The sequence below is a fragment of the Taudactylus pleione genome, unplaced genomic scaffold (genome assembly GCF_031769625.1).
Source record: "Taudactylus pleione unplaced genomic scaffold, aTauple2 ptg001916l, whole genome shotgun sequence".
Taxonomy (NCBI): Eukaryota; Metazoa; Chordata; class Amphibia; order Anura; family Myobatrachidae; genus Taudactylus; species Taudactylus pleione.
This window is the reverse complement of record NW_028286313.1, coordinates 160,901-183,241: the sequence shown is the minus strand read 5'-3', so window position 1 is coordinate 183,241 and position 22,341 is coordinate 160,901. Positions and strand designations below refer to the sequence as shown.

Genomic DNA, 22,341 nt, shown 5'->3' with positions numbered 1-22,341 from the left:
TGGTGCAGGTGCAGGATGGTACAGAAGGACATTTTTGTTGCAGGTGCAGGATGGTACAGAAGGACATTAGAGGTGCAGGTGCAGGATGGTACAGAAGGACATTTTTGTTGCAGGTGCAGGATGGTACAGAAGGAAATTAGAGGTGCAGATACAGGATAGTACAGAAGGACATTAGTGGTGCAGGCGCAGGATGGTACAGAAGGACATTTATGGTGCAGGTGCAGGATGGTACAGAAGGACATTTGCAGTGCAGGTGCAGGATGGTACAGAAGGACATTTGTGGTGCAGGTTCAGGATGGTACAGAAGGACATTAGTGGTGCAGGCGCAGGATGGTACAGAAGGACATTAGTGGTGCAGGTGGAGGATGGTACAGAAGGACATTAGTGATGCAGGTGCAGGATGGTACATAAGGACATTAGTGGTGCAGGTTCAGGATGGTACAGAAGGACATTTGTGGTGCAGGTTCAGGATGGTACAGAAGGACATATGTGGTGCAGGCGCAGGATGGTACAGAAGGACATTTGTGGTGCAGATGCAGGATGGTACAGAAGGACATTTTTGGTGCAGGTGTAGGATGGTACAGAAGGACATTAGTGGTGCAGGCGCAGGATGGTACAGAAGGACATTAGTGATGCAGTTGCAGGATGGTACAGAAGGACATTAGTGGTGCAGGTGCAGGATGGTACAGAAGGACATTAGTGATGCAGGTGCAGGATGGTATAGAAGGACATTAGTGGTGCAGGTGCAGGATGGTACAGAAGGACATTAGTGATGCAGGTGCAGGATGGTAGAGAAGGACATTTATGGTGCAGGTGCAGGATGGTACAGAAGGTCATTAGTGGTGCAGGTGCATGATGGTACAGAAGGACATTAGTGGTGCAGGTGTAGGATGGTACAGAAGGACATTAGTGGTGCAGGTGCAGGATGGTACAGAAGGACATTAGTTGTGCAAGTTCAGGACGGTACAGAAGGAAATTTGTGGTGCAGGTGCAGGATGGTACAGATGGACATTTGTCGTGCAGGTGCAGGATGGTAAAGAAGGACATTAGTGGTGCAGGTGCAGGATGGTACAGAAGTACCTTAATGATGCAGGTGCTGGATGGTACAGAAGGACATTTATGGTGCAGGTGCAGGATGGTACAGAAGCACTAGCGCACGTAGGAGGGGTTTCTGAGTACCTAGAACCCCCCCTGACAGACTGGAGAACAGACACCATCTTCTTAAGCCGCGTCCCCTTGCATGAAAATGCAGCGATTCGCAGGTCAATCAGGAGGAGGCGTAGCAAATATGACGTGATTCCATTAGAATTGCAGCATTTGGCTTCAGCCCCTCATTCACCAGCTAATTGGTCCTAATGACATGGTGCCTGCCTGCCAGGTCCCATTCTCATCACACGTCTACAACCCGCAGCTGCTGCAAGGTAAGTGTGTGTAATGTATGTCTGACATACAGTAGGCATGTGTGTGTGTGTGTGTGTAAACCCGCCTGTAAAACTCCTGTGTTTGCCCCTGAGAAGGACATTAATGGTGTAGGTGCAGGATGGTACAGAAGGACATTAGTGGTGCAGGTGCAGGATGGTACAGAAGGACATTAGTGATGCAGGTGCAGGATGGTACAGAAGGACATTAGTGGTACAGGCGTAGAATGGTACAGAAGGACATTTGTGGTGCAGCTGCAGGATAGTACAGAAGGACATTTGTGGTGCAGGTGCAGGATGGTACAGAAGGACATTAGTGGTGCAGGTGCAGGATGGTACAGAAGGACATTGGTGGTGCAGGATGGTACAGAAGGACATTAGAGGTGCAGATACAGGATGGTACAGAAGGACATTAGTGGTGCAGGTGCAGGATGGTACAGAAGGACATTTGCGGTGCAGGCGCAGGATGGTACAGAAGGACATTTGTGCTGCAGGTTCAGGATGGTACAGAAGGACATTAGTGGTGCAGGTGCAGGATGGTACAGAAGGACATTAGTGGTGCAGGCGCAGGATGGTACAGAAGGACATTAGTGGTGCAGGCGCAGGATGGTACAGAAGGACATTAGTGGTGCATGTGCAGGATGTTACAGAAGGACATTTGTGGTGCAGGTGCAGGATGGTACAGAAGGACATTAGTGATGCAGGTGTAGGATGGTACAGAAGGACATTAGTGATGCAGGTGCAGGATGGTATAGAAGGACATTAGTGGTGCAGGTGCAGGATGGTATAGAAGGACATTAGTGGTGCAGGTGCAGGATGGTACAGAAGGACATTAGTGAAGCAGGTGCAGGATGGTATAGAAGGACATTAGTGGTGCAGTCGCAGGATGGTACAGAAGGACATTAGTGATGCAGGTGCAGGATGGTATAGAAGGACATTAGTGGTGCAGGTGCAGGATGGTACAGTATATTAGTGATGCAGGTGCAGGATGGTACAGAAGGACATTTATGGTGCAGGTGCAGGATGGTATAGAAGGACATTAGTGGTGCAGGAGCAGTATGGTACAGAAGGACATTTATGGTGCAGGTGCAGGATGGTACAGAAGGACATTAGTGGTGCAGGTGCAGGATAGTACAGAAGGACAATAGTTGTGCAGGTGCAGGATTGTACAGAAGGAAATTTGTGGTGCAGATGCAGGATGGTACAGAAGGACATTTGTGGTGCAGGTGTAGGATGGTACAGAAGGACATTAGTGGTGCAGGCGCAGGATGGTACAGAAGGACATTAGTGATGCAGGTGCAGGATGGTACAGAAGGACATTAGTGGTGCCGGTGCAGGATGGTACAGGACATTAGTGGTGCCGGTGCAGGATGGTATAGAAGGACATTAGTGATGCAGGTGCAGGATGGTATAGAAGGCCATTAGTGGTGCAGGTGCAGGATGGTACAGAAGGACATTAGTGGTGTAGGTGCTGGATGGTACAGAAGGACATTCATGGTGCAGGTGCAGGATGGTACAGAAGGACATTAGTGGTGAAGGTTCAGGATGGTACAGAAGGACATTTGTGGTGCAGGTGCAGGATGGTACAGAAGGACATATGTGGTGCAGGCGCAGGATGGTACAGAAGGACATTTGTGGTGCAGATGCAGGATGGTACAGAAGGACATTTTTGGTGCAGGTGTAGGATGGTACAGAAGGACATTAGTGGTGCAGGTGCAAGATGGTACAGAAGAACTTTAGTGATGCAGGTGCAGGATGGTACAGAAGGACATTAGTGGTGCAGGTGCAGGATGGTACAGGACATTAGTGATGCAGGTGCAGGATGGTATAGAAGGACATTAGTGGTACAGGTGCAGGATAGTACAGAAGGACATTAGTGATGCAGGTGCAGGATGTTAGAGAAGGACATTTATGGTGCAGGTGCAGGATGGTACAGAAGGTCATTAGTGGTGCAGGTGCATGATGGTACAGAAGGACATTAGTGGTGCAGGTGCAGGATGGTACAGAAGGACATTAGTTGTGCAAGTTCAGGATGGTACAGAAGGACATTTGTGGTGCAGGTGCAGGATGGTACAGAAGGACATTTGTGGTGCAGGTGCAGGATGGTAAAGAAGGACATTAGTGGTGCAGGAGCAGGATGGTACAGAAGTATATTAATGATGCAGGTGCCGGATAGTACAGAAGGACATTTATGGTGCAGGTGCAGGATGGTACAGAAGCTCTAGCGCACGTAGGAGGGGTTTCTGAGTACCTAGAACCCCCCCCTGACAGACTGGAGAACAGACACCATCTTCTTAAGCCCCGTCCCCTCGCATGAAAATGCAGCGATTCGCAGGTCAATCAGGAGGAGGCGTAGCCAATATGACGTGATTCCATTCGAATTGCAGCATTTGGCTTCAGCCCCTCATTCACCAGCAAATTGGTCCTAATGACATGGTGCCTGCCTGCCAGGTCCCATTCTCATCACACGTCTACAACCCGCAGCTGCTGCAAGGTACGTGTGTGTAATGTATGTCTGACATACAGTAGGCGTGTGTGTGTAAGGTATGTGTGACATATATATGTGTGTGTATATCTATGTGTGTATATACAGTATATGTGTGTGTAAACCCCCCTGTAAAACTCCTGTATTTGCCCCTGAGAAGGACATTAATGGTGCAGGTGCAGGATGGTACAGAAGGACATTAGTGGTGCAGGTGCAGGATGGTACAGAAGGACATTAGTGATGCAGGTGCAGGATGGTACAGAAGGACATTAGTGGTACAGGCACAGAATGGTACAGAAGTACATTTGTGGTGCAGGTGCAGGATGGTGCAGAAGGACATTTGTGGTGCAGGTGCAGGATGGTACAGAAGGACATTAGTGGTGCAGGTGCAGGATGGTACAGAAGGACATTGGTGGTGCAGGATGGTACAGAAGTACATTAGAGGTGCAGATAAAGGATGGTACAGAAAGACATTAGTGGTGCAGGCGCAGGATGGTACAAAAGGACATTTATGGTGCATGTGCAGGATGGTACAGAAGGACATTTGCGGTGCAGGCGCAGGATGGTACAGAAGGACATTTGTGGTGCAGGTGCAGGATGGTACAGAAGGACACTAGTGGTGCAGGTTCAGGATGGTACAGAAGGACATTTGTGGTGCAGGTGCAGGATGGTACAGAAGGACATATGTGGTGCAGGCGCATGATGGTACAGATGGACATTTGTGGTGCAGATGCAGGATGGTACAGAAGGACATTTTTGGTGCAGGTGTAGGATGGTACAGAAGGACATTAGTGGTGCAGGCGCAGGATGGTACAGAAGGACATTAGTGATGCAGGTGCAGGATGGTACAGAAGGACATTAGTGGTGCAGGTGCAGGATGGAACAGGACATTAGTGATGCAGGTGCAGGATGGTATAGAAGGACATTAGTGGTGCAGGTGCAGGATGGTACAGAAGGACATTAGTGATGCAGGTGCAGGATGGTAGAGAAGGACATTTATGGTGCAGGTGCAGGATGGTACAGAAGGTCATTAGTGGTGCAGGTGCATGATGGTACAGAAAGACATTAGTGGTGCAGGTGCAGGATGGTACAGAAGGACATTAGAGGTGCAGGTGCAGGATGGTACAGAAACACATTAGTTGTGCAAGTTCAGGATGGTATAGAAGGACATTTATGGTGCAGGTGCAGGATGGTACAGAAGGACATTAGTGGTGCAGGTGCAGGATGGTACAGGACATTAGTGATGCAGGTGCAGGATGGTATAGAAGGACATTAGTGGTACAGGTGCAGGATAATACAGAAGGACATTAGTGATGCATGTGCAGGATGGTAGAGAAGGACATTTATGGTGCAGGTGCAGGATGGTACAGAAGGTCATTAGTGGTGCAGGTGCATGATGGTACAGAAGGACATTAATGGTGCAGGTGCTGGATGGTACAGAAGGACATTAGTGGTGCAGGTGGAGGATGGTACAGAAGGACATTAGTTGTGCAAGTTCAGGATGGTATAGAAGGACATTTATGGTGCGGGTGCAGGATGGTACAGAAGGACATTAGTTGTGCAAGTTCAGGATGGTACAGAAGGACATTTGTGGTGCAGGTGCAGGATGGTACAGAAGGACATTTGTGGTGCAGGTGCAGGATGGTAAAGAAGGACATTAGTGGTGCAGGCGCAGGATGGTACAGAAGTATATTAATGATGCAGGTGCCGGATAGTACAGAAGGACATTTATGGTGCAGGTGCAGGATGGTACAGAAGCTCTAGCGCACGTAGGAGGGGTTTCTGAGTACCTAGAACCCCTCCCTGACAGACTGGAGAACAGACACCATCTTCTTAAGCCCCGTCCCCTCGCATGAAAATGCAGCGATTCGCAGGTCAATCAGGAGGAGGCGTAGCCAGTATGACGTGATTCCATTCGAATTGCAGCATTTGGCTTCAGCCCCTCATTCACCAGCAAATTGGTCCTAATGACATGGTGCCTGCCTGCCAGGTCCCATTCTCATCACACGTCTACAACCCGCAACTGCTGCAAGGTACGTGTGTGTAATGTATGTCTGACATACAGTAGGCGTGTGTGTGTAAGGTATGTGTGACATATGTATGTGTGTGTATATCTATGTGTGTATATACAGTATATGTGTGTGTGTGTGTGTGTGTGTAAAGCCCCCTGTAAAACTCCTGTGTTTGCCCCTGAGAAGGACATTAATGGTGCAGGTGCAGGATGGTACAGAAGGACATTAGTGGTGCAGGAGCAGGATGGTACAGAAGGACATTAGTGATGCAGGTGCAGGATGGTACAGAAGGACATTAGTGGTACAGGCACAGAATGGTACAGAAGTACATTTGTGGTGCAGGTGCAGGATGGTACAGAAGGACATTTGTGGTGCAGGTGCAGGATGGTACAGAAGGACATTAGTGGTGCAGGTGCAGGATGGTACAGAAGGAAATTGGTGGTGCAGGATGGTACAGAAGGACATTAGAGGTGCAGATACAGGATAGTACAGAAGGACATTAGTGGTGCAGGCGCAGGATGGTACAGAAGGACATTTATGGTGCAGGTGCAGGATGGTACAGAAGGACATTTGCGGTGCAGGCGCAGGATGGTACAGAAGGACATTTGTGGTGCAGGTTCAGGATGGTACAGAAGGACATTAGTGGTGCAGGCGCAGGATGGTACAGAAGGACATTAGTGGTGCAGGTGGAGGATGGTACAGAAGGACATTAGTGGTGCAGGCGCAGGATGGTACAGAAGGACATTAGTGGTGCAGGTGCAGGATGGTACAGAAGGACATTTTTGTTGCAGGTGCAGGATGGTACAGAAGGACATTAGTGATGCAGGTGCAGGATGGTACATAAGGACATTAGTGGTGCAGGTTCAGGATGGTACAGAAGGACATTTGTGGTGCAGGTTCAGGATGGTACAGAAGGACATATGTGGTGCAGGCGCAGGATGGTACAGAAGGACATTTGTGGTGCAGATGCAGGATGGTACAGAAGGACATTTTTGGTGCAGGTGTAGGATGGTACAGAAGGACATTAGTGGTGCAGGCGCAGGATGGTACAGAAGGACATTAGTGATGCAGGTGCAGGATGGTACAGAAGGACATTAGTGGTGCAGGTGCAGGATGGTACAGAAGGACATTAGTGATGCAGGTGCAGGATGGTATAGAAGGACATTAGTGGTGCAGGTGCAGGATGGTACAGAAGGACATTAGTGATGCAGGTGCAGGATGGTAGAGAAGGACATTTATGGTGCAGGTGCAGGATGGTACAGAAGGTCATTAGTGGTGCAGGTGCATGATGGTACAGAAGGACATTAGTGGTGCAGGTGCAGGATGGTACAGAAGGACATTAGTGGTGCAGGTGCAGGATGGTACAGAAGGACATTAGTGGTGCAAGTTCAGGACGGTACAGAAGGAAATTTGTGGTGCAGGTGCAGGATGGTACAGATGGACATTTGTCGTGCAGGTGCAGGATGGTAAAGAAGGACATTAGTGGTGCAGGTGCAGGATGGTACAGAAGTACCTTAATGATGCAGGTGCTGGATGGTACAGAAGGACATTTATGGTGCAGGTGCAGGATGGTACAGAAGCACTAGCGCACGTAGGAGGGGTTTCTGAGTACCTAGAACCCCCCCTGACAGACTGGAGAACAGACACCATCTTCTTAAGCCGCGTCCCCTTGCATGAAAATGCAGCGATTCGCAGGTCAATCAGGAGGAGGCGTAGCAAATATGACGTGATTCCATTAGAATTGCAGCATATGGCTTCAGCCCCTCATTCACCAGCTAATTGGTCCTAATGACATGGTGCCTGCCTGCCAGGTCCCATTCTCATCACACGTCTACAACCCGCAGGTGCTGCAAGGTAAGTGTGTGTAATGTATGTCTGACATACAGTAGGCATGTGTGTGTGTGTGTGTGTGGAAACCCCCCTGTAAAACTCCTGTGTTTGCCCCTGAGAAGGACATTAATGGTGTAGGTGCAGGATGGTACAGAAGGACATTAGTGGTGCAGGTGCAGGATGGTACAGAAGGACATTAGTGATGCAGGTGCAGGATGGTACAGAAGGACATTAGTGGTACAGGCGCAGAATGGTACAGAAGGACATTTGTGGTGCAGGTGCAGGATAGTACAGAAGGACATTTGTGGTGCAGGTGCAGGATGGTACAGAAGGACATTAGTGGTGCAGGTGCAGGATGGTACAGAAGGACATTGGTGGTGCAGGATGGTACATAAGGACATTAGTGGTGCAGTTTCAGGATGGTACAGAAGGACATTTGTGGTGCAGGTTCAGGATGGTACAGAAGGACATATGTGGTGCAGGCGCAGGATGGTACAGAAGGACATTTGTGGTGCAGATGCAGGATGGTACAGAAGGACATTTTTGGTGCAGGTGTAGGATGGTACAGAAGGACATTAGTGGTGCAGGCGCAGGATGGTACAGAAGGACATTAGTGATGCAGGTGCAGGATGGTACAGAAGGACATTAGTGGTGCAGGTGCAGGATGGTACAGAAGGACATTAGTGATGCAGGTGCAGGATGGTATAGAAGGACATTAGTGGTGCAGGTGCAGGATGGTACAGAAGGACATTAGTGATGCAGGTGCAGGATGGTAGAGAAGGACATTTATGGTGCAGGTGCAGGATGGTACAGAAGGTCATTAGTGGTGCAGGTGCATGATGGTACAGAAGGACATTAGTGGTGCAGGTGCAGGATGGTACAGAAGGACATTAGTGGTGCAGGTGCAGGATGGTACAGAAGGACATTAGTGGTGCAAGTTCAGGACGGTACAGAAGGAAATTTGTGGTGCAGGTGCAGGATGGTACAGATGGACATTTGTCGTGCAGGTGCAGGATGGTAAAGAAGGACATTAGTATTGCAGGTGCAGGATGGTACAGAAGTACCTTAATGAAGCAGGTGCTGGATGGTACAGAAGGACATTTATGGTGCAGGTGCAGGATGGTACAGAAGCACTAGCGCACGTAGGAGGGGTTTCTGAGTACCTTGAACCCCCCCTGACAGACTGGAGAACAGACACCATCTTCTTAAGCCGCGTCCCCTTGCATGAAAATGCAGCGATTCGCAGGTCAATCAGGAGGAGGCGTAGCAAATATGACGTGATTCCATTAGAATTGCAGCATATGGCTTCAGCCCCTCATTCACCAGCTAATTGGTCCTAATGACATGGTGCCTGCCTGCCAGGTCCCATTCTCATCACACGTCTACAACCCGCAGTTGCTGCAAATTAAGTGTGTGTAATGTATGTCTGACATACATTAGTCATGTGTGTGTGTGTGTGTGTGGAAACCCCCCTGTAAAACTCCTGTGTTTGCCCCTGAGAAGGACATTAATGGTGTAGGTGCAGGATGGTACAGAAGGACATTAGTGGTGCAGGTGCAGGATGGTACAGAAGGACATTAGTGATGCTGGTGCAGGATGGTACAGAAGGACATTAGTGGTACAGGCGCAGAATGGTACAGAAGGACATTTGTGGTGCAGGTGCAGGATAGTACAGAAGGACATTTGTGGTGCAGGTGCAGGATGGTACAGAAGGACATTAGTGGTGCAGGTGCAGGATGGTACAGAAGGACATTGGTGGTGCAGGATGGTACAGAAGGACATTAGAGGTGCAGATACAGGATGGTACAGAAGGACATTAGTGGTGCAGGTGCAGGATGGTACAGAAGGACATTAGTGGTGCAGGTGCAGGATGGTACAGAAGGACATTGGTGGTGCAGGATGGTACAGAAGGACATTAGAGGTGCAGATACAGGATGGTACAGAAGGACATTAGTGGTGCAGGTGCAGGATGGTACAGAAGGACATTTGCGGTGCAGGCGCAGGATGGTACAGAAGGACATTTGTGCTGCAGGTTCAGGATGGTACAGAAGGACATTTTTGGTGCATGTGCAGGATGGTACAGAAGGACATTAGAGGTGCAGGCGCAGGATGGTACAGAAGGACATTAGTGGTGCAGGCGCAGGATGGTACAGAAGGACATTAGTGGTGCAGGTGCAGGATGTTACAGAAGGACATTTGTGGTGCAGGTGCAGGATGGTACAGAAGGACATTAGTGATGCAGGTGTAGGATGGTACAGAAGGACATTAGTGATGCAGGTGCAGGATGGTATAGAAGGACATTAGTGGTGCAGGTGCAGGATGGTATAGAAGGACATTAGTGGTGCAGGTGCAGGATGGTACAGAAGGACATTAGTGAAGCAGGTGCAGGATGGTATAGAAGGACATTAGTGGTGCAGTCGCAGGATGGTACAGAAGGACATTAGTGATGCAGGTGCAGGATGGTATAGAAGGACATTAGTGGTGCAGGTGCAGGATGGTACAGTATATTAGTGATGCAGGTGCAGGATGGTACAGAAGGACATTTATGGTGCAGGTGCAGGATTGTATAGAAGGACATTAGTGGTGCAGGAGCAGTATGGTACAGAAGGACATTTATGGTGCAGGTGCAGGATGGTACAGAAGGACATTAGTGGTGCAGGTGCAGGATAGTACAGAAGGACAATAGTTGTGCAGGTGCAGGATTGTACATAAGGACATTAGTGGTGCAGGTGCAGGATGGTATAGAAGGACATTAGTGGTGCAGGTGCAGGATGGTACAGAAGGACATTAGTGATGCAGGTGCAGGATGGCACAGAAGGACATTTGTGGTGCATGTGCAAGATGATAGAGAAGGACATTAGTGGTGCAGGATGGTACAGAAGGACATTAGTGGTGCAGGTACAGGATAGTAGAGAAGGACATTAGTGGTGCAGGTGCACGATGGTACAGAAGGACATTAGTGGTGCAGGTGCAGTATGGTACAGAAGGACATTAGTGGTGCAGGATGGTACAGAAGGACATTAGTGGTGCAGGTGCAGGATGGTACAGAAGGACATTAGTGGTGCAGGTGCAGGATGGTACAGAAGGACATTAGTGGTGCAGGTGCAGGATGGTACAGATGGACATTAGTGGTGCAGGTGCAGGATAGTACAGAAGGACATTAGTGGTGCAGGTGCAGGATGGTACAGAAGGACATTAGTGGTGCAGGTGCAGGATGGTATAGAAGGACATTGGTGGTGCAGGATGGTACAGAAGGACATTAGAGGTGCAGATACAGGATGGTACAGATGGACATTAGTGGTGCAGGTGCAGGATAGTACAGAAGGACATTAGTGGTGTAGGTGCAGGATGGTACAGAAGGACATTAGTGGTGCAGGTGCAGGATGGTATAGAAGGACATTGGTGGTGCAGGATGGTACAGAAGGACATTAGAGGTGCAGATACAGGATGGTACAGAAGGACATTAGTGGTGCAGGCGCAGGATGGTACAGAAGGACATTTATGGTGCAGGTGCAGGATGGTACAGAAGGACATTTGCGGTGCAGGCGCAGGATGGTACAGAAGGACATTTGTGGTGCAGGTTCAGGATGGTACAGAAGGACATTAGTGGTGCAGGCGCAGGATGGTACAGAAGGACATTAGTGGTGCAGGTGGAGGATGGTACAGAAGGACATTAGTGGTGCAGGCGCAGGATGGTACAGAAGGACATTTGTGGTGCAGGTGCAGGATGGTACAGAAGGACACTTTTGGTGCAGGTGTAGGATGGTACAGAAGGACATTAGTGGTGCAGGCGCAGGATGGTACAGAAGGACATTAGTGATGCAGGTGCAGGATGGTACAGAAGGACATTAGTGGTGCAGGTGCAGGATGGTACAGAAGGACATTAGTGATGCAGGTGCAGGATGGTATAGAAGGACATTAGTGGTGCAGGTGCAGGATGGTACAGAAGGACATTTGTGGTGCAGGTGCAGGATGGTACAGAAGGACATATGTGTTGCAGGCGCAGGATGGTACAGAAGGACATTAGTGGTGCAGGTTCAGGATGGTACAGAAGGACATTTGTGGTGCAGGTGCAGGATGGTACAGAAGGACATATGTGGTGCAGGCGCAGGATGGTACAGAAGGACATTTGTGGTGCAGATGCAGGATGGTACAGAAGGACATTTTTGGTGCAGGTGTATGATGGTACAGAAGGACATTAGTGGTGCAGGCGCAGGATGGTACAGAAGGACATTAGTGATGCAGGTGCAGGATGGTACAGAAGGACATTAGTGGTGCAGGTGCAGGATGGTACAGAAGGACATTAGTGATGCAGGTGCAGGATGGTATAGAAGGACATTAGTGGTGCAGGTGCAGGATGGTACAGAAGGACATTAGTGATGCAGGTGCAGGATGGTAGAGAAGGACATTTATGGTGCAGGTGCAGGATGGTACAGAAGGTCATTAGTGGTGCAGGTGCATGATGGTACAGAAGGACATTAGTGGTGCAGGTGCAGGATGGTACAGAAGGACATTAGTGGTGCAGGTGCAGGATGGTACAGAAGGACATTAGTGGTGCAAGTTCAGGATGGTATAGAAGGACATTTATGGTGCAGGTGCAGGATGGTACATTAGTTGTGCAAGTTCAGGACGGTACAGAAGGTAATTTGTGGTGCAGGTGCAGGATGGTACAGATGGACATTTGTGGTGCAGGTGCAGGATGGTAAAGAAGGACATTAGTGGTGCAGGTGCAGGATGGTACAGAAGCACTAGCGCACGTAGGAGGGGTTTCTGAGTACCTAGAACCCCCCCTGACAGACTGGAGAACAGACACCATCTTCTTAAGCCGCGTCCCCTTGCATGAAAATGCAGCGATTCGCAGGTCAATCAGGAGGAGGCGTAGCCAATATGACGTGATTTCATTAGAATTGCAGCATTTGGCTTCAGCCCCTCATTCACCAGCTAATTGGTCCTAATGACATGGTGCCTGCCTGCCAGGTCCCATTCTCATCACACGTCTACAACCCGCAGCTTTTGCAAGGTAAGTGTGTGTAATGTATGTCTGACATACAGTAGTCGTGTGTGTGTGTGTGTGTGTGGAAACCCCCCTGTAAAACTCCTGTGTTTGCCCCTGAGAAGGACATTAATGGTGCAGGTGCAGGATGGTACAGAAGGACATTAGTGGTGCAGGTGCAGGATGGTACAGAAGGACATTAGTGATGCAGGTGCAGGATGGTACAGAAGGACATTAGTGGTACAGGCGCAGAATGGTACAGAAGGACATTTGTGGTGCAGGTGCAGGATAGTACAGAAGGACATTTGCGGTGCAGGTGCAGGATGGTACAGAAGGACATTAGTGGTGCAGGTGCAGGATGGTACAGAAGGACATTGGTGGTGCAGGATGGTACAGAAGGACATTAGAGGTGCAGATACAGGATGGTACAGAAGGACATTAGTGATGCAGGTGCAGGATGGTACAGAAGGACATTTGCGGTGCAGGCGCAGGATGGTACAGAAGGACATTTGTGCTGCAGGTTTCAGGATGGTACAGAAGGACATTAGTGGTGCAGGTGCAGGATGGTACAGAAGGACATTAGTGGTGCAGGCGCAGGATGGTACAGAAGGACATTAGTGGTGCAGGCGCAGGATAGTACAGAAGGACATTAGTGGTGCAGGTGCAGGATGGTACAGAAGGACATTTGTGGTGCAGGTGCAGGATGGTACAGAAGGACATTAGTGATGCAGGTGCAGGATGGTACAGAAGGACATTAGTGATGCAGGTGCAGGATGGTATAGAAGGACATTAGTGGTGCAGGTGCAGGATGGTATAGAAGGACATTAGGGGTGCAGGTGCAGGATGGTACAGAAGGACATTAGTGATGCAGGTGCAGGATGGTATAGAAGGACATTAGTGGTGCAGTCGCAGGATGGTACAGAAGGACATTAGTGATGCAGGTGCAGGATGGTATAGAAGGACATTAGTGGTGCAGGTGCAGGATGGTACAGAAGGACATTAGTGATGCAGGTGCAGGATGGTACAGAAGGACATTAGTGATGCAGGTGCAGGATGGTATAGAAGGACATTAGTGGTGCAGGTGCAGGATGGTATAGAAGGACATTAGTGGTGCAGGATGGTATAGAAGGACATTAGTGGTGCAGGTGCAGTATGGTACAGAAGGACATTTATGGTGCAGGTACAGGATGGTACAGAAGGACATTAGTGGTGCAGGTGCAGGATAGTACAGAAGGACAATAGTTGTGCAGGTGCAGGATTGTACATAAGGACATTAGTGGTGCAGGTGCAGGATGGTATAGAAGGACATTAGTGGTGCAGGTGCAGTATGGTACAGAAGGACATTAGTGATGCAGGTGCAGGATGGCACAGAAGGACATTTGTGGTGCATGTGCAGGATGATAGAGAAGGACATTAGTGGTGCAGGATGGTACAGAAGGACATTAGTGGTGCAGGTACAGGATAGTAGAGAAGGACATTAGTGGTGCAGGTGCACGATGGTACAGAAGGACATTAGTGGTGCAGGTGCAGGATGGTACAGAAGGACATTAGTGGTGCAGGATGGTACAGAAGGACATTAGTGGTGCAGGTGCAGGATGGTACAGAAGGACATTAGTGGTGCAGGTGCAGGATGGTACAGAAGGACATTAGTGGTGCAGGTGCAGGATGGTACAGATGGACATTAGTGGTGCAGTTGCAGGATAGTACAGAAGGACATTAGTGGTGCAGGTGCAGGATGGTACAGAAGGACATTAGTGGTGCAGGATGGTACAGAAGGACATTAATGGTGCAGGTGCAGGATGGTACAGAAGGACATTAGTGGTGCAGGTGCAGGATGGTACAGAAGGACATTAGTGGTGCAGGTGCAGGATGGTACAGAAGGACATTAGTGGTGCAGGTGCAGGATGGTACCAAAGGACATTTGTTGTGCAGGTGCAGGATGGTACAGAAGGACATATGTGGTGCAGGCGCAGGATGGTACAGAAGGACATTAGTGGTGCAGGTGCAGGATGGTACAGAAGGACATTTGCGGTGCAGGCGCAGAATGGTACAGAAGGACATTTGTGCTGCAGGTTCAGGATGGTACAGAAGGACATTAGTGGTGCAGGTGCAGGATGGTACAGAAGGACATTAGTGGTGCAGGGACCAGGATGGTACAGAAGGACATTAGTGGTGCAGGCGCAGGATGGTACAGAAGGACATTAGTGGTGCAGGTGCAGGATGTTACAGAAGGACATTTGTGGTGCAGGTGCAGGATGGTACAGAAGGACATTAGTGATGCAGGTGTAGGATGGTACAGAAGGACATTAGTGATGCAGGTGCAGGATGGTATAGAAGGACATTAGTGGTGCAGGTGCAGGATGGTATAGAAGGACATTAGTGGTGCAGGTGCAGGATGGTACAGAAGGACATTAGTGAAGCAGGTGCAGGATGGTATAGAAGGACATTAGTGGTGCAGTCGCAGGATGGTACAGAAGGACATTAGTGATGCAGGTGCAGGATGGTATAGAAGGACATTAGTGGTGCAGGTGCAGGATGGTACAGTATATTAGTGATGCAGGTGCAGGATGGTACAGAAGGACATTTATGGTGCAGGTGCAGGATGGTATAGAAGGACATTAGTGGTGCAGGTGCAGGATAGTACAGAAGGACAATAGTTGTGCAGGTGCAGGATTGTACATAAGGACATTAGTGGTGCAGGTGCAGGATGGTATAGAAGGACATTAGTGGTGCAGGTGCAGTATGGTACAGAAGGACATTAGTGATGCAGGTGCAGGATGGCACAGATGGACATTTGTGGTGCATGTGCAGGATGATAGAGAAGGACATTAGTGGTGCAGGATGGTACAGAAGGACATTAGTGGTGCAGGTACAGGATAGTAGAGAAGGACATTAGTGGTGCAGGTGCACGATGGTACAGAAGGACATTAGTGGTGCAGGTGCAGGATGGTACAGAAGGACATTAGTGGTGCAGGATGGTACAGAAGGACATTAGTGGTGCAGGTGCAGGATGGTACAGAAGGACATTAGTGGTGCAGGTGCAGGATGGTACAGATGGACATTAGTGGTGCAGGTGCAGGATAGTACAGAAGGACATTAGTGGTGCAGGTGCAGGATGGTACAGAAGGACATTAGTGGTGCAGGATGGTACAGAAGGACATTAATGGTGCAGGTGCAGGATGGTACAGAAGGACATTAGTGGTGCAGGTGCAGGATGGTACAGAAGGACATTAGTGGTGCAGGTGCAGGATGGTACAGAAGGACATTAGTGGTGCAGGTGCAGGATGGTACAGAAGGACATTAGTGGTGCAGGTGCAGGATAGTACAGAAGGACATTAGTGGTGCAGGTGCAGGATGGTACCGAAGGACATTAGTGGTGCAGGATGGTACAGAAGGACATTAGTGGTGCAGGTGCAGGATAGTACAGAAGGACATTAGTGGTGCAGGTGCAGGATAGTACAGAAGGACATTAGTGGTGCAGGATAGTACAGAAGGACATTAGTGGTGCATGTGCAGGATGATAGAGAAGGACATTAGTGGTGCAGGATGGTACAGAAGGACATTAGTGGTGCAGGTACAGGATAGTAGAGAAGGACATTAGTGGTGCAGGTGCACGATGGTACAGAAGGACATTAGTGGTGCAGGTGCAGGATGGTACAGAAGGACATTAGTGGTGCAGGATGGTACAGAAGGACATTAGTGGTGCAGGTGCAGGATGGTACAGAAGGACATTAGTGGTGCAGGTGCAGGATGGTACAGAAGGACATTAGTGGTGCAGGTGCAGGATGGTACAGATGGACATTAGTGGTGCAGTTGCAGGATAGTACAGAAGGACATTAGTGGTGCAGGTGCAGGATGGTACAGAAGGACATTAGTGGTGCAGGATGGTACAGAAGGACATTTATGGTGCAGGTGCAGGATGGTACAGAAGGACATTAGTGGTGCAGGTGCAGGATGGTACAGAAGGACATTAGTGGTGCAGGTGCAGGATGGTACAGAAGGACATTAGTGGTGCAGGTGCAGGATGGTACCGAAGGACATTTGTGGTGCAGGTGCAGGATGGTACAGAAGGACATATGTGGTGCAGGCGCAGGATGGTACAGAAGGACATTAGTGGTGCAGGTGCAGGATGGTACAGAAGGACATTTGCGGTGCAGGCGCAGAATGGTACAGAAGGACATTTGTGCTGCAGGTTCAGGATGGTACAGAAGGACATTAGTGGTGCAGGTGCAGGATGGTACAGAAGGACATTAGTGGTGCAGGGACCAGGATGGTACAGAAGGACATTAGTCGTGCAGGCGCAGGATGGTACAGAAGGACATTAGTGGTGCAGGTGCAGGATGTTACAGAAGGACATTTGTGGTGCAGGTGCAGGATGGTACAGAAGGACATTAGTGATGCAGGTGTAGGATGGTACAGAAGGACATTAGTGATGCAGGTGCAGGATGGTATAGAAGGACATTAGTGGTGCAGGTGCAGGATGGTATAGAAGGACATTAGTGGTGCAGGTGCAGGATGGTACAGAAGGACATTAGTGAAGCAGGTGCAGGATGGTATAGAAGGACATTAGTGGTGCAGTCGCAGGATGGTACAGAAGGACATTAGTGATGCAGGTGCAGGATGGTATAGAAGGACATTAGTGGTGCAGGTGCAGGATGGTACAGTATATTAGTGATGCAGGTGCAGGATGGTACAGAAGGACATTTATGGTGCAGGTGCAGGATGGTATAGAAGGACATTAGTGGTGCAGGTGCAGGATAGTACAGAAGGACAATAGTTGTGCAGGTGCAGGATTGTACATAAGGACATTAGTGGTGCAGGTGCAGGATGGTATAGAAGGACATTAGTGGTGCAGGTGCAGTATGGTACAGAAGGACATTAGTGATGCAGGTGCAGGATGGCACAGATGGACATTTGTGGTGCATGTGCAGGATTATAGAGAAGGACATTAGTGGTGCAGGATGGTACAGAAGGACATTAGTGGTGCAGGTACAGGATAGTAGAGAAGGACATTAGTGGTGCAGGTGCACGATGGTACAGAAGGACATTAGTGGTGCAGGTGCAGGATGGTACAGAAGGACATTAGTGGTGCAGGATGGTACAGAAGGACATTAGTGGTGCAGGTGCAGGATGGTACAGAAGGACATTAGTGGTGCAGGTGCAGGATGGTACAGAAGGACATTAGTGGTGCAGGTGCAGGATGGTACAGATGGACATTAGTGGTGCAGGTGCAGGATAGTACAGAAGGACATTAGTGGTGCAGGTGCAGGATGGTACAGAAGGACATTAGTGGTGCAGGATGGTACAGAAGGACATTAATGGTGCAGGTGCAGGATGGTACAGAAGGACATTAGTGGTGCAGGTGCAGGATGGTACAGAAGGACATTAGTGGTGCAGGTGCAGGATGGTACAGAAGGACATTAGTGGTGCAGGTGCAGGATGGTACAGAAGGACATTAGTGGTGCAGGTGCAGGATAGTACAGAAGGACATTAGTGGTGCAGGTGCAGGATGGTACCGAAGGACATTAGTGGTGCAGGATGGTACAGAAGGACATTAGTGGTGCAGGTGCAGGATAGTACAGAAGGACATTAGTGGTGCAGGTGCAGGATAGTACAGAAGGACATTAGTGGTGCAGGATAGTACAGAAGGACATTAGTGGTGCAGGTGCAGGATGGTACAGAAGGACATTAGTGGTGCAGGATAGTACAGAAGGACATTAGTGGTGCAGGTGCAGGATGGTACAGAAGGACATTAGTGGTGCAGTTGCAGGATGGTACAGAAGGACATTAGTGGTGCAGGTGCAGGATAGTACAGAAGGACATTAGTGGTGCAGGATGGTACAGAAGGACAGTAGTGGTGCAGGTGCAAGATGGTACAGAAGGACATTTGATCCGCTTTAATGTACACTGATATGTAATCCTGGGCCTGATGCAGCGAAGGTCGCTATTCTGTTTATACGCACGCAACTGCATTGCTAATATCAGCGGTGATATGTAAATGTGTGCATTTGTATTGGGAACGCTGCCTGATATAACAATGCCCACTTCCCCTTACTCACATCCGTACACTTAGCCAACACAGTGAAACAATCGGTAACATCGGACCCAGGCGCACAGTTAAGGAAGCCCAGACCTCACTCAAGGGCTGCTAACTTCTTGCATGCTATGAGGCCTCAGGCGGCGTCTGGTATCGGAGTGTGTAATTTATGCACGCCCATGAAACAGCTTTGAGACGCACTTACATGCCTGCGTTCGCACGGCCAACCCCCCGTCACCACCCACAAACTGCACTTCCCGTCAATCACTCTGTCGTTCGCCTGCGTAGCCTCTGCGTACGCAGTTCTGACAGCAGCATCTGGCTCGCTCACACATGCTGCGATGCATATACATGCACAGTGCGAATTTATCAACCGATTGCGTACATATTAGTACCTGCGTTCCTTGCTGAATCAGACCACCTGTTCAGAACTTTATACTCACCAGACACTTGCATTCTCATATTTACCACTAGAGTGCGGTAGAACACCACGAATTGCACTCTGAATGTACAGGCTACATTAGTGTCACTTATCGATGTGGTCTCCCTGCAGTACATTAGCAGACATATGCCTATAAGTATATGAGAAAAGAGCCCCTTGTTTACAAGAGCTTACAACCTAGCTCTAGTAGTAGCCATTTTATGGTTTGGCACAGCTGCTGGTTATCACAGACTGCCACTTGAAGCAGTAACACAGGAGTATTATTATCATCAGCAGTAATATAACGATGGTGACTGACAGCAATATATACATTGGAAAATTTGTCTTTAGCAGACCGTATGTCAGAGAGGGAGCAGGGGGGGGGGCACTGCTACTAATCACTGTCTCCAGGTACATTCAGGGTTATTAATGTGAAGTATAGGACTTTAGTTAAGACTCTAGGGGCAGGATGCAGCATATCTTGTGGTAAAATGTAGATTTCGGAGGTTTGGCCGATTATGGCATATGCTCCAAGCTCCGGAATGTGATACATTCTGGGGCTTGGAGGCGGTGGGCAACGTGTTATCCATTAGAAGCTTATGGGCTTCTATTCGCATTTTCCCCTGAGAGGGATCCAATCGCATCCTTCCCAGCATCCTTTGCGGCACGTGTGCATCACTCTACGCATGTGCAGAAGGACTCTCGGGTCCTAAATCTGGAAATCCTTCTATCGCACAGTAGAGCTGTTACCAGGTGAGCTGTTACCAGGAGAGCTGTTACCAAGAGAGCTGTTACCAGGACAGCTGTTACCAGGAGAGCTGTTACCAGGACAGCTGTTACCAGGAGAGCTGTTACCAGGAGAGCTGTTACAGAGAGAGCTGCTACCAGGAAAGCTGCTACCAGGACAGCAGTTACCAGAAGAGCTGTTACCAGAAGAGCAGTTACCAGGAGAGCTATTACCAGGAGAGCTGTTACCTGGACAGCTGTTACCAGGAGAGCTGTTACCAAGAGAGCTGTTACCGAGAGAGCTGTTACCAGGAGAGCTATTACCAGGACAGCTGTTACCAGAAGAGCTGTTACCAGGAGAGCTGTTACCTGGACAGCTGTTACCAGGAGAGCTGTTACCGAGAGAGCTGTTACCAGGACAGCTGTTACCAGAAGAGCTCTTACCAGGACAGCTGTTACCAGGAGAGCTATTACCAGGAGAGCTATTACCAGGAGAGCTGTCACCAGGAGAGCTGTTACCAGGAGAGCTATTACCAGAAGAGCTGTTACCTGGACAGCTGTTACCAGGAGAGCTATTACCAGGAGAGCTGTTACCAGGAGAGCTATTACCTGGAGAGCTTTTACCAGGAGAGCTGTCCTTTGTCATTTGCCCCATGCATACGGCGTTAGTAACACTGTTATACCAGCACTGAGTGGCAGGATGCAATGCATCATGAATCTGCCATAGGTGTCACTATTTGAGGTAAATATACTAAGAATCGTGTTTGACTTCTAAACCAAAATGCTGGACATCGCTGGAGGGTTTAAATGCAGTATTTACTAAGCATCATATTTCTGGTTGGGTATGATATCCCGATGGCTGAATAGCCGCTGGGTGAAATACTAATGCTGGAAGCCCAATCATGAGAGATCCCAACAGAGGCACATAAGTATACTAATCCTACCACTCTCCCCCCTAACCCTTGGTGGTGCCTAACCCTCTCTTCCTGCAGCCTAACCCTAACCCTCCCCCCCTGCGGCTAAGAGCTAAGATGGGCCGGCTTGCCTTAGTTCGGGAAGCCAACTGTCGAGATTCCGGCATAGAGATCTAGACGGGCATCGGGATTTCAATGACTGTCTTTAGTCCCAAGTCAGGAGTTAGATGCTGGGATTTAGAAATACTGCTTCCTGGCCGTCGGTATTTCAATTACATCCCCATATTTCAGTGTGTATTGAATTTCAATGGTGTTACCCATCACTTCCCACTTTACTATAAACTCCACTGTAAAATAGAATTTGGAATCCGCCATCTGTCTGCAGCAGATTCAAAGCACTGCACAGATCGGTATGATCTGAGCAGGCTTTGTATTGTAAAGCGGAGAATCTTGTAATACAATTGGTCTGTTTGTTTATTTGTTTGCCTGTCTGTCCAGTTATTAATTCGTTGGTGAATGCTGGCAGAACTTTCACCCGGGGATGCTGGGTAGAACTTTGACCCAGGGAGCCTGTTCTGAGCCTTCCACTGGATGATTTTGGATAATAACTTCACAGAGTGGTAACATTGAATCCCAGAGAACATACTAGGTAGTTGAGGTCCCGTTAGGACCTCCCGTTGGTGTATGCTGGGTAGAACTTTGACCTGGGGATGCTGGGCAGAACTTTGACCCAGGGAGCCTGTTCTGAGCCTTCCACTGGATGGATTTGGATGATAAAAATACTTATATAATGTCACAAGGGGTCCGCAGCAGCTTACAAATTATAAAAACTGAAACAGTATGAATAAAAACACAAACAATAGTGACACAATACAGAACATTGCAGAACATGGGCATCAGCAGTCATAATATTCATAAGCAGCAGGGCGACAGAACCCAAGGGTTGGGGGCCTTTGTAGGCAGTGGGGAGGAGATGATGGTATAAGTGAGGGAAGGAAAAGCATATGAGGGAAGAGAACCCTGCTCGTGATAGCTTGCAGTCTAAAAGGGAGGGACAGACAGGGGTGACTGACAGAGTTGGATTTAGGCTTTGGGGAGGCCCTAAAGAGCAAAATTTAGGACACAGGAATCGGGTTCTCGAGCACTAGCATTTGGTGCGTACATTAAAAGGGAGCATGATCCCTCATCCCTAATTCCTGTCACGCAGGGTGCTTGTATACCACTTCTCTAGATTGGCTGTCCCCTCCATTGCGCGCTCAGCAAGTGAGAGCGTTTGCTCCCTATCTTTCATCCCCACAGGACAATGCAGCCCATGGTGGGGGACAATTTCCTCCAAAATTGGGATAGTTGGGGGGTATGCATACATACATAGTTATGTCACATACATATATACATAGATATAGTCACATGCATGCAGAATACTTACCTCCTCTCCGGGAAGTTTTGGGTAGCCCCCAGCACCCCCAGAAGAGTGTCCCAATCTCCTGAATCTCACCCACTTCCTA

At 49.0% G+C, this 22,341-nt stretch overlaps 1 protein-coding gene across 1 annotated transcript; it reads right to left on the bottom strand.

Moving 5' to 3' along the window:
* Positions 1–19,923: 19,923 nt before the first annotated feature.
* LOC148436198 (uncharacterized) lies at positions 19,924–20,577 on the bottom strand. Its single transcript, XM_088465222.1, has one exon. The coding sequence runs from the start codon at positions 20,575–20,577 to the stop codon at positions 19,924–19,926; it is 654 nt and encodes a 217-aa protein (XP_088321348.1).
* Between the last annotated feature and the right edge of the window lie 1,764 nt (positions 20,578–22,341).